The following is an 18,706-nucleotide window of genomic DNA, read 5'->3' as shown; positions in this document are numbered from 1 at the left end:
TGCACAGAATCGAACTTTTATATTTTATTTTGGAACAAACAAAAGATGGAATACTTTCTTCCTTTTAGTTGACTTCCCAGGAGGTGTACTGCTGTAGACAGCAAAATGTCAAATGGATTTAAAAAAAAAAAAAAAAAAAAATTCAGGGGAAAAAAAAAAAAATTACAAAAGCGTTTCTCTTAACTTCTCAGTAAAAACAACCTTCTGTGCGTCAGTGTCAGTCACGTGTGGCTTTTGCAGCTCCACAGTAAATAAAGACAACGAAACTGTACGGACACACACACACACACATACACGCACACACACACACAAACTTGTACGAACAATACAAGATATTCTGGATAGAAACTAAAAAGGTGTGATGTGGCGCTAATCTAGCAGTCGCTGAAGAACTGGCTGCCAATTAATTTGCATGTTGCGCGGTGGAGAAGCACAACTTCAGGGTATAAGGGTATGGACCATCTGGGGAATAAAAGGCAGACAGCACTGGTTATTCACGTGGGCATGTCACACACACAGAAATGGGAGGATGCTCGGAAACTCACTGGGATTCTTCATTTGATAGTGGTTCATCATGGCGAGGGCCTCCATGGCATCGTTGATGGACTCCCACTCCAAAAGCCCGGATGAACTACGCTCACCTGTACCCCCACCCAAGGCGAGAGACAAACAGTCCAATTTATTGATACGCCGTGGTTCCCTACTGCTTATTTTGACTTTTAAAAACATCCATGTCACAGCTTGACAACCGACAAGGACTGCCTTAAACTCCTCCAGATGAATACTCACCAACTACTGGATTTACCATTCAACAACTAGCTAGTAAATGTTGAATACTGGAAACTGCTCATTATCACCCTATCATTAAGGATAAACGATGCAGTGTGTTACGCAATTCCTGTTTCGCAACGTTACTGAAAACTCATTGTTCAGTTTTATTACAGCTCATTGTAAGAGACTGAATGGGGTTACGGATACAGGAAAGACAGGGTGCAATTTCAACATCTTCACCCAAATACTTACTCTTTCCTGTGAAGAGTTTAATGTTGGAAGGACTCTTCACCCCAAGCTCCTCGCAAATCTGAAACAGGGCAGATGTTTAAAAAAAAAATCACTTGAGGGTGGGGGGGGGGGGGGGGGGTACAAATTTTCAAGTACAATTGGGAAGAAAAAAAAAAAAAAAAAAAAAAAAACACACACAGGACATACCTGTGTGAATATCTCAGCAGTGACATCAGGCTGAGCATTGAAGAAGTGCAGGACGTTGCTGGGGTGCTGAATTCGGTTCTTGGCGGCCTGTTCCGGAGAGGTGAAGCGGTTGTTCCGGGTGCCGTGGAAGTCTTTGAAGCTGCTGGTACCGTCCTCCAGCTCGTAGGATTGTCCAGGCATAATAGCCTGCTGCTTAGACACACTGGTCAGAGAGAGAACAATGACGAACTGAACCAACTTAGCTGCGACCAGAAACCTTGTACACTTTGGCAGATATCGCTCCCCCCACCCCCACAAAAAATGAGGTCATAGTCAGAAGCTTATACCCGTAAAAATCACTGCATATCAACCATACCAACACAGGGATATAATAGTGCAAGTGCAAGAACTTACCAAAGATTGAGTTTCTGTCCAAACAGGAAGTTGTTATTAAGGTGGGTGATGGCACGGTCCACGGCATAGCAGTCCCCCATCTCCACCATGGCCGCTCCAGGCTTGCTCTTCATGAACTTTACCTGAACAAAACAAAAAAGTGACAAATTTAGATTAGCTTGGTTTTACTGATCTGACGGGCAAACTGATCTCCCTTTGACAACTCAAGCAGGCAGACAAAACAAGCCAACCTACCCGTTCCACGTTGCCATAGAGGCAGAATACATTGAAGACCCTGTCAGCGTTCATCTTGGAGGGCTCTAGGCCGTACACCATGACAACAGGAGAATCGGCGTGGGGGCTGTACTCCCCTGGTGGAGGTGGGGGTGGCGGGTGCCCATACTGGGGCCCTCCATATCGCTGGTTATGTCCCCCTCTTCGAGGGCCCCCCATTGGAGGGCCCATACGGCGGCCCTCATAGTGAGGGGGAGGGGGTGGCCCATAGCTCTCATCGTGATAATGGCCGTGGTAACCACCCTGTGGCCCCCCTAATGGAACAAGAGGCAGACATGAGTTTATGGCAAAACAGACACACGGCAGGAAGCCAAAACCGTACACCGAAAGAAATCCGCGCGCCAATGACCAAGCCGCAGACAGACTGAGTGACAGGTTCACAGCATCTCCTTGCTGCCACTGCACACCAGCATGTGTCATTCAGCAACCCCGCCCGACACCTGCAACAGCTGCACTGCAACTGAGGTGCCACCAGAAGAGGGTGCTCTCCCCCTTCAAGGACATGGGCCCCGAGAGCCTTACCATACTCTGGAGGGTGGTCTCCCAGCAGAGCCGGTTGTCTCTGGCGCTTGTTGGGGTTGGCATTCATATCTGAAGAGCGAGAAGAGGGAAGGAAGAGGAAGGAAGGAGAGTGTGATAGGTAAAAAAAATAAAAATGAATAAAAATCACAAAAGCAGTGACAGAAAGTTTTGCACAGTTTAAATTCATCCAGGCACTGAGCAGAACAGTACAGGACCCATGCGCTCACACATACCAGTAGGAAGCAGCAAAGTTTACTCAGCCACATAAAACGCAATCCCGATACTAAAGATGTGCAAGTAAAAAATGCCTAACAATCTGTTAAAATTGTTACCGTGCGACAAGCTAGTCTGATAGCCAAAATACACACAACACAATGGGTTCTGTCCACGTTTCCTCTAATGGAGGGGGGGTCAAAATGACAGAAAAGCTGGGGAAAAAAAAACTAGTGGAAGGGCGCTGTGGTGAATACATTTACCCCCCCCCCCCTCCACTACAAACACACCTTGTGCGTCGTTCCATTTGCCATCTCCATCTATACAGATGCACATATGAAGGGTAGATACATGTCCAGGAAAACAGTACACTGTACTAAACAGGAACCAGGCAATGCACACAGCAGCTCACATCTGTCGCGTCAAATTGGCAGCATCAAAAGCACCGTAACTCACATACCAAGAACCCTCATTATGAATGTGCAGTTGTGTGAGGGGGAAAGTTACACAAGAATTGCACATGGATGGACAAGTAACATGATGTAAATATTCATGAGAAGCTATTAGTTATAGATATTATAATATACAGCCTATCAGATTGTCACCTCACACCCGGCAATGTGTCTATATTATTTTAGTCAGTGGCAAATCTGTTTTACAAATTACAACACACAGATGTATGTAAAAGTATGTAGCGGTTTTAGTGATTTTGGTCTGCCTTCGATCCCAGATACCATAACTCTCTAAGAGTGAAATCAGAGACAACCGACGCCCCCTGCTGGGAAAGGTAACAGCTTTTATTTGCTTCAGTCCAGAAGAAAAAAAAAGCTTGTCTGGATGAGGGAATCTTTCAGGCTGACTAAATGAAGCCTTACCATACAGCACGCACATGGGAGAAATGGGGGGAGGGAAATAAGTCTGGGCCTGTTCCATCTGGACTATTCTGATTCTTCTAAAAAAGGAGGAATTGACTCGCAGCCATGTTAATGCAAACTGTCGGGAGGTGTCACAAAGTCAATGAGGGAACCAAATCAGAAAGTTCCCCTCAACAGCCAAGCAACATTTCACATGTTCATTCACAGTAATAGCCACACGATAAGAACATCTTAGAGGCTTGAAGTTACTTACAGCACAGAATTAAAGGGGAAGGAAGCAAAATGGGCAGCTGTAAACATATGTTGCCGGGGGGGGGGGGTGGGGGGCCCAGGTATGAAGGATGCACATTTTGGCACCGTCACCCCGTCTGCGTTCTCTTCCACTCCATTTTCATTTCATTCTTTCCATCCTTCCCTCCTCTTATCAAACAAAGCATAGTTTTGGTTCTTCCATCGGAGCTCGCAGGTTCGTTTGGTTTTGTTTTTTTGTTTTGTCTTTGCGTTTGCTGTCGACGGTGCGTGGTGCTTTTGAAAAAAAATAATAAATTTCTGCTTACCGTGCCTCAACCGCAAAGCAGACATTTTGCACCGTTTCAGAAAGACGGATGTCCTCAACAGACACACAATGCCAAACCTGCATCACATAGGAGGCGTTACAAAAGGGGATAAGACTTTAAAAGTACATAAGAGCTGTATTCAGAAAAGAAACCTGGTTTTGGAAATGTTCAAGGGGGGAGAGTCAACACAGGGAGGAGGGATGTTGAAAAAATAGGTGAAGGGTAAGGGGGGTGGGAATAAAAACACCTGTGTCCATGAAGTAATGCAGACCCTTTGGAAAAAAGCATGGAGTGTCTGCCTCTGTCTATGCGTATGGTCACATGTCTTCATGCTCAGTGGCCCCTGGGTTTCTGTGGTGCTCCTTCCCATCTGATTGGTTGGTTCTTCCCCCCTGTTACTCAATGGTTCCCCCCTGTGGCATTGTGGTGAGCAGCATCTTGTCTAAGGAAAACGTCTGTGAAGCATCTGGATAGGGTTCTGGGTGGTGTGGTGCCATGTTTGCTGTTGTGTTCAGCAGGAGGAGCAGAGCATAATGCAGGTAGGAGGGGGGGAAAAAACCCACCAAAAACAAAAACAAAAAACCCACACACCCAAGACGAGGGGGTACAAAAGCAGAGAATGGGACTGTGTGAGACCTGGAGCGCCTCTGTGCCTTGTGTAGATCTCACTCGTTTCATGTGAGTAGGCTTGTCTCTCTCTGTGTGAGCCGCACTGTGTCCCCCATTTGCGTGTCGGGTCTTTCCCTCCCTTCTCAAGATGGGTGTCAAAAGATCCTGAACGCTGTGAGGTGGCGATTCAGAGGCGTGACATTTGGGGCAAGGTGGGGACACGTGTCCTGCTTGGGTCACAAAAGTCAAGAGCAGGGAGAAGCATAGCTTATCGCCAACGTACCTCAACCCTTGCCCCCAAACAAAATGTGTTGTGTCAAAGAAGAACAAGTAGGGCATCTTCATGGCTTTGTTGTGCTGTTGCAGTAGCAGTAGAAGTAGAACGAATGTCAGTAAGCACATGTCTGCAGTAGTAATATTGGAAAATGTTTGATCTCATGGTCTTGCGGTGTCTATGCCTGCCCATTTTCTCAGGATGAAGGGGCCCATTTTCCTTTGCTGTTTGATACAAGGAAAGTGAAAATATCCTCCTTGCAGAAGTAGGAGCAGTCAGTGGTGGCGGTGGTGTTGGAGTAGTGTTGACAGCAGCAGTGTGCCTCCGATGCATATATGGAATGTTTGTTATCCCCAGTGTTCCGATGTTACAGAGCGACGAGTTCTGTTGGAGTTGCTGGTGTTCTGCAGTAGGTTCAGTGCTGTGGATAGCCTGTATGTGCGTGGCAGGGATGTGAGGAGCAACTGGCCACCAGCAGTACAGTAGACGATCGGTTTTTGGGGGGGTTTTTTTTGGATGGAGGTAGAAGGCTGGAAATGATCCACACCCACCCGCCTGCTCCCCATGGAGCAGATGTCGAGGAACCAATTTCACAGCACCCACACAAGCGAACAGTCATGGGTTTTTGAAAAAGCAAACAAAGAAAATCTAAAATGTACAGGCATCCTGGTTCAGTTCAATACGTTTAAAGCTCAAACAGCCCCTGCTATAATTTTGCTCATAGTTCTGGATGAATACCCCTTTCAAAAGTGTGTACTTTCACATTAAATGGACTAAACTAAAGCTTCACTCCAATAGTAATAGCCCATGCAATACGTATAGGACAAAAAGCCATCTATGGCTACATTGTGCAGCTCCATTTTCCACAATTCCTTTTTGCCAATCCCAAAACTGGCAAGAGATGGACATTGACAAAATGTACACTGCACAATTCAACCATTTACTGTAGCTCTAAGACTAAGATGCATACGGACAAGTCTTATTCCATCAAGGGTAAAAGACCACTCATTTCTCAACCAGCAATGAACAGAACTGTCTGCCAGAGCCCACTGGATGTCAGGTAACATTATGAATGCAATCCAATCTTAGTCAAAACAAGTATAAAACATCCAAAAGTGTAATAAACTGCCAGACAATCTAGATCATTTCCCATCAGTCTAATCTTTGCATAGCGAAATCTCAATGTTGATGTTTGAACACGCTAAGACAATGTGCGATTTTTAAAAAAATGGACAAAAAAAGTGTTGTGAACAGTTGACATTCAACATTGAATATAGTTCTTGTAGCTATAGTTAGTTCTCGTCAACCAGTTCAAACACCACAAGAACGTGTCAAAGAACTCAACGTCAATAACCACATAAAATCAGAGCCGCTAGAAGTGCCTGTCTGAGACCTTTAGTGCAAGTGTGAGGAAGAGTGTTCATCTAACCCATGAGAACCATTGCTTGTATGAATGAGCGCCAGCATGAGTGACCCCAAGCCAGCCGCTCCGAGGTTGCTCCTCGCACCCCTGCCATGTGTCTGCACGGAGAGAGCTGCAGTGTGGCGTTAGGACAGGACAGGACCACACACCACCTGACACTTCGACATAATGCCACCGATCGCTCTCAGGCTACACACATACCACTTCCTCAAACCCTTCGTCGGTATTTAAATCTCAGACTGGCTGAAGCAATCTGAAGAGGAAGGGTAATTGAAAGGAGCCTATACTATCTCATGAGCTGAGAATGATGAGGGATCCCAAACAAGACCCCCACCACCCTTGCTATCAGTGGCATTACACCAGAAGGTCTTTTTCATCCCGTCCCACCCGCCCTCCCACCCACCCCAACTACAGTGGCAGCAAGGGTGCTGAGTTAGGCGAAGCAGGTAGACTGCCTTCATTACCTTGGCCACTCAGGTTGGGGTTAGTGTAGTCCCAGGTGTCCTGGTCATTCTTGAAGACATTCAGACGTGTTGGCTGAAAATGCATCAAATTTCACATATCAGTTTTGGCTTTGTCACAGTTCAAGAAAATCAAAGCCAGTACCTTTTAAACCATGCACATCTCACCTTGGCATACTCAATCTTCAAGGTGCAGCAGCCCGAGTAAATGTCAGCCCCATTGAGAGAGGCCTTTGCCCTCTGGGCACTCTGAACGGAGTCAAATGTGTTTGGAGTTAAGGAGAATGGCAACGTCTTGTGATTATGGCAATTATGCTGTATTTGAAACAACTTTGGCATTTAGCAATGTGACACGGAAGGAGTATTTTTTTGCGGTAAAGGATATTCCACCATGGCCTGCACGCCATTTTTCCTGAAGATGACAATCCTTTGAACCGGGCCACAGTTGTTGCAGATGGTGTAAAGAACATCCTGCATTAAAAAAAAAAGGTAGACACACAATTTGGATAAGTATAACTATAGGGACCAGTGCTACAAATCCAGGGATTGCCCAAGACATTTAATAACCCATCCCACTACATCATGCAAACAATGCACTGCTAAAGTACCGTGGTAATAGGGTAGATGGGGTTCATGATGGTGAGCAACAGCACATTGTTGACGCTGCGGGAGTCGTCTGGATCACCAGGTCTGGATATCTTCTGGCTGGTGGAATAGTTGACAAAGGCGGGATGCCCAGCGATGTAGATCTGGTTGTCCGCCGCGTAGCTCACTGCATTGCAGGAGCCGTTCATGTCCTCATACTCCACCAGGGCCTGACGTTTCTTTGGCATCACAACCACATAGCTGCAAAATGGAGCAGCACCCAGAATTACTAGCTTTCATACACATAGGCATGAAAACGGACAACGTGTAGAGAATACAACACGCACATATATATATATATTTCTATAAACAAACTTAACACGACTCCAACAGAACAGGCACAGGGTTTTACAATACCTGATCGGCCCAAACTCCTGCAAAGCTTCCACCAGGTCAGCTTCCATGACTCCATCCACCAATCCCCTCACGTGCACAACGGGAGAGGGAAGTGTCTTGTGGGGGTCTTCGTAACCCTCCTGATATAGACAGATCATTCATGTGTTTGACTTACGGTAATTCCAGATCTCTCACTCCAGCCTCGCTCACGCGAGCAAACAAGTGGGTATGGGCCCCGCTTTTAACTCACATTTTAGCGCCACGTAACCGCGAGTTCCTTCTGAAATGGTGGCCGATAACGCTGAAAATGCCGCCGGATGCCTAGAAAACCGCCTCCCACGCTTATAGTGCTAAAGGGCTAGTCTTACAGCTCGGCCGTACCGATATTCGAGTTTGCAGAATTGCTACCGCTACAAGAGCAGGATCAATAACGAAGAAAAATAATGGGAAGTGAAGTAAAAGATTAAAGTCTTAAAAAGCGCCTGGGCGTTTGCCATATGCAATATAGTAACCACCCACCCGAAATTACGGCAACCCACACTTCTTCGACAACGTATATCACGAAATAATGTGAATAGTGGATTATATATACACACATATGCACGTAAATACAAATGTATAAAAGAAAGAAAATGATAGTGTGTGGTCACCAAGGCAGCTACGTAAATTCCTCTTTTCCGTATTTATAACTGTTAGCTGCTTGTTGCTAGGCCACGCTGCACGTTGAGATTACAAATAATTTGTTCTATACAGGATTCACCAATTGTAACGTGGCTGCTGCCGATTGAAGTTTACAGGTAATCGAGGATTCATCTTAGTGCGGTTACATCTAACTCGATACAGATAACTAATATGTATGAGGCTAATCCTCTTTGCATTGTGCAACGTGTGCATGCTAGCATTCGTGCTAACGGCGGGAGGGGGGAGCAGCAACAAAGCAACCATTATGGCCTACTGCCGCGGTCATTCATTCAATAGTAAAAATGCGCCGAAAAAAACCCGAAACAACATACTGAATTTAACTGTGTACCGCGCATCCATATTCCCCAAACGAAGATGTCTATCACCAAGCTCACAAATTACCACTAAAAAAAAGGAAGAAACCGTGTAGGGCTGAATAGTCATAGCAGTAGCTAGCTGCGCAGCCATATAATGGCATTAACAAAGAACCCCCATCAATGTTTAGGAATCCTTACAGACCGTATTTTTCCTAATTATGGGTCTGTAAATCGTAACACATTTACTAGTAAACAAAACCTCCATTACCGTAGCCATTCCGCCGTCGTTATTTTCCGTTTTTTGTCTTTTTGTTGCCCTGCCGCCTTCGTTATAGTAACGACCCGCCTGCGCAGCCATGTTGTCCCAGTTAAAAAGCCTCTGTGGCGATGACGGTGAAATGAAATGGACGGAAAGCGAAAGAAAAAGAAATGACTAGATGCCCGCCCGACAATACAGTACTGCCGCACCCTATTGGGTGGAACCAATTGTCAATCTTACGCAAAACGACATATAGACCAATGAATAACGACAGATTGACGTCGCTCGGTCAGGATTCGATCGTAGAGATATATAATCGAATTAACTGTCGAGTAAATTACAGCATTTTAAAATAAACCCAGGAAATATTGTAATAGATTGATGACCTCGCTGTCCCGTGAAACACTTTAATTTTTTGGCTTTAGTATCCTCAGACTAAAATTTTAACTAAAATCATTACGAACGAGTAGTATACGTTTAAACAGACAAATTTGTGTATGTAATATTTTGACACTTATAATTGCGTCTGAAAATTGTACCTAAAAACTGTACCTTAGTATTAGTGGAAATATGCTGTACGGTGGAACTCACCGGATGAATAATTGGGATTTCAAAATACGTACCACCATCTCTAAAAAAGACATTTCTAAAGAAATACTTTTCCTTAAACTAATATCCGCCAACTGCACCCATCCCTCTTGCATAAAAGGGTGTTACTCGATTTAGTGTGCTACTCCTTGCCATTATACATGTTCTCCACCCAAGGCACACACCCAGGAGCCTGAAAATCGCACGAATGAGTTGGCAAGGAGAATGCCGTTCAGCGTCATTAATAAATAAAAGGACACTCAGGAAAAACACCGTTGGAAAAGTATTACCACCTCTTTTACAAAACAGACTAATTACCTCAAACACGTAAAACCGGTCACACAAGCTCTACCACCTTTCCTCATGCGTAGATTAATAGTTCTTGTACGCTTTAATACGGTAAAGTCAAACTAGGAAGAAAAGAATACGTGTGTGTGTAGATGTTTTATTTAAAAAAATATTGGGGAGGGGGAGAAAAAATCAATACAGAATCCTGCATTTCACAAAGTCGTGATTGCACGTGGGCATCCTGGTTAAAAGTGTCCAGGCAGTACTAACTTGCAGCACAAAGTTCACTGGAAAACCAAACTGCATGTATCACACTGCAATTGGAAGTTTTCTAAGTTAAGATCAATTTTGACTATTCCTTCTTGAGCGTCTTCCAAATGCTTTAGAGCTAAAAAGAGGAAGTTAGACATTCAGAACAAGCAACGTCGGAATCCACTACACAGGACATCCGACAGCTAGATTGGGTCATGCTTTTTTTAAAAAAAGAAAAAAACAAAAGGTCCGATTTGACAACTGAGTGCGGGGAAAACACCATTAAAAAAACTGCCTCAACGCCTTAGGCTGGGGGTTTGGGGACAAGAGGAAATGGGCATGTGTGCAGTTGCAAGGATTCATCTCTGGTCATTCTGCATCAGGAACAGGGCTCTTTTTCGGGCTGGGAGACCTGGAGCGGCTGAAACACATAGCAGGACATTATTGCATTGCACCAATAACCAACATTTATCACAAACAATGCAGCAAGCATCGCATCATAATTGCTTCACAAATTCCTGTTGAACCCAAATGCCCTACTCTGATCATTTTACAGCAAAGGTTTGCATTAAACCGTGAATCCTACAAATGCAAGGTAAGGCATGGAATGGAATCCTAACTCAAGGGGATACTGATGTCATTGTGAAAGGATTAAGACTAAAATAACTGTACTTAATATAAAAACAAATTAAAGGCTCGGGCTGAGTGGGGGAAAAAAAAAAAAACATCTCTCCACCCCCCACCTGCCAATGTACCTAAAAGGCCAAAAATCTGCCACCAACTAGCTTTCATTCCTATACACCCGGGCAACCTGGTATTTGGAGAACAACAATGCATACTTGGGCTATGAGGAAGAAGCCCAATAGATGAATACAAAAAGGGCAATCCATTTCAAAAGGCGGCCTCAGAGAATATGACCTAGCGACCAAGTTTCCCAAAAACACCAAATCCAGGGATTACAGTCACAAAGGGGAAAACAAAATAAAATGAAACACAAAATGACCAACCCTCCCACGTTTATCCATTCCAAACACACCTACACATACGTAAAGAAAATCCCAAGAAGGCAAGCATACTGATGTTATAGAAGAGGTTTGGAAGTATTACAATGCGTACAGGGCTGGATTCTGAAAACAAATGACATCGACTCTGGTTTGTTCGTTACCTTTGGAGACAGTGGCAGAAACAACATGAACAGAGATGTGACGGACGCGAGAACTTGAAGACACTGGAAGGTCTTGAAGTCTGATCTCTCGTCAGCTCTCCTTCACCTCTCACTCTCAGAAGCTAAGCGAGGCTGGAGCTTTGAAGGGGGTTGGGGTATTAACGACTGATCTCAGCGCAGCATTCAGGTGGAGAATGCAATGGTCAGGTAGGGGATGTCGAACAGTGGTATGCACGCGTAGGAAGTGTCGTTGGAAAGTGCGCCGGACGACCTCTTTAACCCTTGCCACGGAGGCTGATCTCTGGTCAGCTTTAATCCCCCTCTCGGAAGTTAAACACAGCAATGATGAACCTGGTCAGCGCTTCTGCCAGTCGACTCCCCCATCTACAAAAGCCTGCAGCCATTCATCACTGGAGACTGATCACATCAAAGATCTTTTCGTCTTTCCTCTGAAGCTAATCAAAATGAGGCTGGATCAGAGGGACGAAGAGGGGGGAGAAAAAAGGGACCCCACAGCCTTCATACAAACATCGGCTCCTGGAGTCTGATCACATCAGCTCTGCACGTGTCTCTGAAGCTAAGCAAGGTCTGGCCAGTTCATTCTTGGATGGGTGACCTCCAAGAGAAAAGAACATCAAAATCAGGTGCTTTGGAGCAAAAAAAAATAAAAAAGGGGGGAGGGGGAAACCTGATAGGGAAAATGTTCCCTTGGTGCCTGAGCTAGCATCCCTGGCTACATAGGATGCCTCATCCACTGAACCAGCTTGTTCATCCAGCTCCTTTGAGTCTGCAGTCCCATTAACAGCCCGGGACACTCAGGGACTTTACAGACTTAAGGTGGATGCTGGTCTCCCCAGGGCATTAAGATATGACTAATTGCTCTGGGAGATATAGCTAACTGACTGGCAGCTACCAAATTCATAAAATGGGAGGTGAAATTAAGCACAAAGTTTATTTCTCACTGGCTAACAAAGATGCTAAGCAATCCTGTAGGCTGAGCCTTCTTAACTTGCTCATACTGACATCAAACACCTTCCTGCAAAGATAATCAAGCATCCATAACAGCACTTCCATAAGTTTCGCTGAATCATAGAGCTGCATAAATTAAGTAGTCCCTGTCATTACTCCTCTGACAATGTCATTCAGAGAGAGAGCGGGAGGTGTGATCGACTTGTGTGAACTTACCTGTCCCTTTTGGGGCTGGGCGAGCGGGACCTGGAGCGAGAACGGGAGCGAGAACGGGAGCGAGAGTTGGAGCGCCCTCTGGGCCGGGAAACAGACCGGGAGCGAGACCGGGAGCGTGATCGAGACCAAGAGCGAGAACGACTGCAGGGGGAAGACATCAACCTATTCTCATTATAGGCCCAATTAAATACCATCACGTATGAGAACCTACACGTCCCATAGTCCCAGGACTGGACCAAAAATTGTATCACACAATTTAAGATTCTGGTGATCTTACGGCATATTATAGTATTCCCCCCTCCCCCCCCGCCAAGTTCACCCTTAGCATGGTAGCAAGCACTTACACCAATAAAATGTTTACAAATGTCTTTAAAAGGTGCTTTTATTAACTTATAAAAAATCGTTCACATTTAGCTTGATAGTATAACCCACATTTTGACCATTAAGCAAATTCAACATAGTGATATTTAATTCATTATTACCGTGTACTCAGCTCGAAACATTGCTTCAGACGTTTTATAAGATTAATATTGTATATTTAGCTTGGTGGCAATGTTTTACTGTTTATAACCCACATTTAGCTCCACAGAGTTCTATTACCACTATATTTCACTTGATAACATCTGGTAAGATGTTAATTATAATAAAATTGATAATTAGGGATTTTGCTTTATTGATATGCATTTTAGGGCTGCCATTAATTGACGTAGTTGATGCTCAAAATGCTTCATAAATATCCTAAATCAACACAATTTTGAAATTACCTTTGATTTCTAATTTATAATAACCAACTATTTCTTTCAATATTACCATGTAATTATGGGAGTAGTTCAAATTATCACAATAAAAAGGCAGTATGTACACCGTGCAAGGTTTCAATGGTACACAGCAGCAGCCCTAACATTATGTATGAGCACCTGAAGAGATCACACACAGGCACTATTCTAGACCCCCAGAATAGGCAAAACCACCCTCTGTGTTCTCATGTTTATTAAATCACCATTAGCATGGAGAGCTTTTTAATTTCTTTTGTTCTTGACTTGTCTGCCTGCTACCTTAGAATTTCCATTGAACAATTGTTTGAGAAAACGTTTAGGCTAGAATCTGGGCTTATTCTATGTTGATTAGCTGTGCTGGTGCGTGGTTGGGGCTGTTAGAACCAGTGTTATCACTGTAAATTAAAATGGAAACAAAAATTGGCACAAAAAGTGAACAAATACAACTGAACAGAAATGAAAATCATATTTACAAAAAATGTTTCAGACTTTAAACTGCAAAAAGTGCAGCTACGTCACCAGTGACTTTTTACCTTGTTTAACCACAACATCTCCTCTTTTAGAGAGATGTCATGGTTGCTGAGCTGTCCCACTGCGACTTCAAGGCTCATCGCTTCCATGGTATAACAAAACAGTCGCATGCGGCGTGCTTCGCCAACCAAATTTATTAAGTATAAGGATACACAATATTTATGCAGATCACTAACTTTTGGGCATCACAACACGTCACTCATCAATATTTTAAGCTTACTGCTATTCTGCTTATCGAATTGTGGGAGTAACGTCAGCACAGTGCTGAAAAGCTGCTGTCCATCATATAAAGCCCTGCAATAACTGTTTGGTGTCAAAATAAAATTAACTTAAAACGGAACAAAATTGTTCAAATTAATTGACCAAACAATTGATAGATTAAATCTACGGGGAAAATAGTTGTTAGAGGCAGCCCTAATGTATCTAATTACAAATCTAATTGTATACCTTATATCTTGACAACTGTCGCGTTATAAAGTTGTGTTCGAAAGAAAGTACGCCGTTATCGGGGGTTCTCCCTCCACACAGGTACTCTCTCTGTAAAAGGGACAAAAGAAAAACAGCAGCCTACCTTCTCACTGGAGTTTTGGACTTGTATCGAGTTTGGGAACCAGACCTAAAAATGGGAGGCAGACTTAGTACAACAGAGGGCAAATGTTCAGCTATCAAACCAAGCTAACATTTCCACAAGAACTAGGTCTCTGAATCAGCCCACTTATACTGAAAGGTTAAGACTTCAGCAAAATCTGAATTGATTTACTTACTGTAAAACAGGGCTACTTAGCTTAATGCAATTCACTGCAATAGATGTATATATGAAAGTTACAGGATTCGATCCAAATCAAAAAATGGATCTGAAGCTTATCTGTCAGAATATAACATTAGTGCTCAACAGCTTAAGGCTGGTTCATATTTCTTCGCACAAATACTAGCGAACGGGTCCGCTCGAATGTTTATAGTGTTTGACGTCATTACGCGCCTCTGTGGACGAACGGTCGCTGCACTGAAAATCTGTGTCCGTGCAGGTGTGTATGCGCAGCTCTGGACACACTGCGCATGCTCAATTCACTAGCGATCACTTTAAATACTGACATGTGTGCTTTTGACGAGCGTTGGGGTCACTACGCACCATTTACAAAGTAATAAAACTGCTACATACATGCAAATGCATGTTTATGTGAGTGCAGACTTGTCTCAAATTGAAAATTTCACGCCAGCCAGCTGACCTAAGCTGGCAACCCTGTGAGGTGACTGAATCTGTAAAACAGAGAAATGACACTAACTTTGATGCTGTGGTATGTGTGCAGGGAATATCAGAATAATAAATTTATTAACAAAAAAGTAAATACAACACGTTATGCGCATGTGTAAAGTACGTGGCCTGACCGGAGACCTATGAATGTTTCCGTCTGCGCATACGCAGGGTAGATACGCAAGTGCTGTGCTTGTGTGGAGAAGTATGAACCAGCCATCAGAAACAGTCCATACATTTCCTGTCAACCCATTACACACACAGTTACGGGATATTACCTGCTCCTCCGCTTAGAGTGAGATGGGGACTGACACCTGCTGAGAGGAATAAAGACATCAGGACAGAAACCGACGTGAACAGGCACGAAAGGCTCATCGTCCAGGCAGGACAGCAAAACCTACCGATCGTTGCTTCGGCTACGACTACGGCTGCGGCTACGAGAACGGTAACGCCGACCCCGGGACCTGGATCGGGACCGAGATCGGGAGCGGGAACGCGACCTGGGAAGGAGAGAGACAGACAGAAGTCAGTTTCACAAGAGGTCAAAAAGACTCCTGAAATGTAGCCAAGCACCTCAGAGGATTCAGGGTCCCTACCGACTGCGACGGCTTCCTCCCCTCTTGCTGAAGCGGTAACAATCATAAGCGTAATGACCCCGGTCACCACACTGGTAGCAACGGTCATTCGGGTCGAAATGGCGCCGGCTTGGCCGCCCATACCGCGTCTTCCGGGACAACCCAGTGGACAACTCTACACGGATCCGGGTCCCACAAAGCACTCTGATGAGAGAGAGGGAGAAAAGACAGGCGCATCACAGGTGAAGCAAAGTCATATGGCAAATCTGGTCACCTGTAAGACACTACCGAGAAGTAGGGCAAAAGCCAAGAACAATACAACCTGGGTTACTTACTTGCCATCCATGCCTTTTACCGCATCCTCTGCATCCCGGGAATCTTCATACTCCACAAAGGCGAAGCCGGGAGGATTTCGAGCCACCCAGACGCTCCGCAGAGGCCCGTAGTAGCTGAACGCCCTCTCCAGCTCACCCTTCGCCGCACCATTGCCGAGGTCGCCGACGTAGACCTTGCAATCTAGGCTGCGAGAAGAGCTGCGGGAAGATGAGTAGTACGACATTTCCTGCAAACAAGCATAACAGAGGATTAATTAATAAATAAAAATTCATATAAAGGAATCCAGTATAGCACATGTGACCTGCACTAATGTTGGGACAATTTTACAGCAGTCACCCAATACACTACACATACTCATGTTATAAGACGAGCAATGTGCCTCACCAAAGTTCAAACAATTAAGCTAGCTACCTTCCAATAAGCAATCTGTGCAGCATTCTCGGGGAGGTTTCGACATACAAGTGCAACGCAATTAATAACGACACTATACAATATAGAAATTTGCCTAAAGGAATAAAGCCAGATATACATTCCTTATATTACCAATACTAGTATCGAAGCGAACAACAGCAATGTCTAATTCTAGTCATTAACTGTCAAGTACTTAGTGTTATTGATTGATTTGAAACAGTTACGCTAAGTATTACTGACATAGTGGCGCTATGTCCGAAACGGCAAATGGCGCGAGTGCCCGGTTAGGCCCATGGCGTGTTTCACAGCCACTACACTCAGACTACCGCACATTCACCAAAAACTATCATCGTATTATCACCGATTATGAGAGTGACGAGTCCCCGGACACACTTTGTATCTGAACACCGGATAGGAGTGTGCTGGCCAGAAATGAGGCGTATTACCAGTGTGGCTCGATAAACAATGGCCGCCGATCTGTACAGCGCTGTTCCGTGAATCAATGTATATCCCCTTCCGGCCCACGAGATATGATCTTGTCGAGCGCCTGCTTTTACAAAGAGAACTAAATACACTACGGTGAACTATCCGCGGGCATACGCATTGGCTGTATATGGCGAAGGGTGAAAAACGACGTTACAAAGGTCCATCTGCTCACCTCACCCCCTCTGTTCAAACTCCAGTGACTCCGGGTGAAACGAAAACGACCCGGCTGAGCACCGCGCATGCGCAGTTTATAGCAACTTCTGCTTCTATGGAGAAAGGAGGGGTTTCCCTACAGGGGCTTGATTCTGTCTGCTGATAATTTGTGCCGATTTTCCAAGTTTTCCCAGGTCCGTCGAAAGGTTTCTCGCAATTCCGAGAAAAGTCGGACCAACGGTAACGCCTTTATGTGGCATTGCAAAGAAAATCCGTCGTGTAGCCGCCTAACGATGACACCCCGACACATTAGGTGGCAGTCTCCACTTCTAGCTTAGACTCCATCGCGCCACCATCGCAAGGATGCAAACGGTCACATCCGCTTTTTGAGAATCGCATTTTTAATGCCTCAAAGCCACGGTGCGCTATTTAAACGTTGTCCAAAAGCCAATCACTTACAAGATGACAGAATAAAATGCTTTGAAATCGATCAAATGTAATACAACTAATGATTGAAACGTATTTTGTCACAATCAAACAAACTATTACTAGAACACCGTAAGTTGTGAAATACTCTGCTCCCTGTATTTTAATTAAGTCTGCTCCAGAATTGAAATATTAACCAAATACGGGGCTTCTATCCTTAAGTGAAGTCATCATTGGTGCTTTTTAACCCTCCCTTAATATGTGTTTATTATACATCATTTTGCAACATTTAGCACTAATGTGCATATTTTTCTTGGGTCAGATTATTATGCCTAGATAAGTTTGGCATTTGGCCCGCAAGGGATTTTTTTTATTTTTTGTCCATTACCTACCAGGGAGTTCTTGCTACATCACTTTTATAACTTGTCTTCATACAGGTTTTATATTTCAGTATTTCTAGAATGTACATTAAGTGCTTTTGGCCAACTGTCAGCAACATTGCAGTATAAAAACAAAAGGTAAATAAAAGAAGGGATCTGGTGTTAATTTAAGACTTAAAGTGCAATCACTCTGAGCTAACGGGATGCTACCCCCAGGACTAATAAAATAGATTTGCATATTTGGCATGACATCCTGAAAGTGCATTAGCCATCTACTTTGCATGTAAAATGTTGTGATTGTTGTGTTATAGCATTGCATAGAGGGATATGACCTCCAGAACTTTAATGGAATTTAGCAATAACGAGTTACTGTAATATTGCTGTGCTTTGCTATTAGTGATAGCAGTAAATTAACTTGGTCGTTACGTGTCAAAGGGCAGGTACATATTGCTCAAATTTCTACATCTATAAGTGGGTTGAATTTTTTTTTCCTGTGGTTAGACTTGTTACATCATCCAAAAATTTCCCATAGATAAATACCTTTAATTGACAGTTCAACTCCTCTGGCCAGCCGAGTGATGTCACTGTTGCACCTTTGAGCGAGGTTCGCAGCCACAATTGGCCTAGTGTGTGAGATGCTGGCTGAACCTGCGCTCTGACCCACAAACAGGCTATGTGCCTGTGTAGGTGAAAACACAATTTCCTCATAGACATGAATAAAGTGTCACTGTTTTATTGGAATTTAAAGGATTTCAGTTAGAGTTTCTCATCCAGGCCTTATAATTTCGCTTTCGCTGAGTAAGAAATGCTTATGTGAGTCACTTTTTATTCTAAGTGTCTGGTACAAAAATTCTT

General features: G+C 44.2%; 2 protein-coding genes across 5 annotated transcripts; both read right to left on the bottom strand.

Moving 5' to 3' along the window:
- Positions 1 to 2: 2 nt before the first annotated feature.
- On the bottom strand, positions 3 to 9,216 carry LOC125712208 (heterogeneous nuclear ribonucleoprotein L-like). Its single transcript, XM_048981994.1, has 13 exons — positions 9,057 to 9,216; positions 7,812 to 7,930; positions 7,418 to 7,655; positions 7,195 to 7,280; positions 6,978 to 7,074; positions 6,813 to 6,885; positions 2,398 to 2,466; positions 1,837 to 2,129; positions 1,603 to 1,724; positions 1,210 to 1,411; positions 1,024 to 1,081; positions 546 to 641; positions 3 to 462 (listed from the first exon to the last, which is right to left on the bottom strand). The coding sequence occupies exons 1-13, from the start codon at positions 9,144 to 9,146 to the stop codon at positions 404 to 406; spliced, it is 1,602 nt and encodes a 533-aa protein (XP_048837951.1). The 5' UTR covers positions 9,147 to 9,216; the 3' UTR covers positions 3 to 403.
- Positions 9,217 to 10,066: 850 nt separating this feature from the next.
- Positions 10,067 to 17,381, bottom strand: srsf7a (serine and arginine rich splicing factor 7a). 4 transcript variants are annotated; one of them, XM_048981999.1, is made up of 8 exons: positions 17,065 to 17,381; positions 15,995 to 16,221; positions 15,681 to 15,863; positions 15,486 to 15,584; positions 15,363 to 15,401; positions 14,404 to 14,448; positions 12,526 to 12,666; positions 10,067 to 11,956 (listed from the first exon to the last, which is right to left on the bottom strand). In XM_048981999.1, exons 1-8 carry the CDS (start codon positions 17,131 to 17,133, stop codon positions 11,938 to 11,940), a joined length of 822 nt encoding a protein of 273 aa, XP_048837956.1. In that variant the 5' UTR covers positions 17,134 to 17,381; the 3' UTR covers positions 10,067 to 11,937. The 4 variants fall into 4 exon arrangements, with proteins under 4 accessions (XP_048837956.1, XP_048837954.1, XP_048837955.1 ...); XM_048981997.1 differs by having other exon boundaries at positions 10,067 to 10,596; positions 17,065 to 17,374; XM_048981998.1 differs by having other exon boundaries at positions 10,067 to 10,596; positions 15,363 to 15,398; positions 17,065 to 17,371.
- Positions 17,382 to 18,706: the final 1,325 nt, after the last annotated feature.

Source organism: Brienomyrus brachyistius, chromosome 17 (genome assembly GCF_023856365.1).
Source record: "Brienomyrus brachyistius isolate T26 chromosome 17, BBRACH_0.4, whole genome shotgun sequence".
Classification (NCBI taxonomy): Eukaryota; Metazoa; Chordata; class Actinopteri; order Osteoglossiformes; family Mormyridae; genus Brienomyrus; species Brienomyrus brachyistius.
This window is presented reverse-complemented; position numbering and strand designations above follow the sequence as displayed.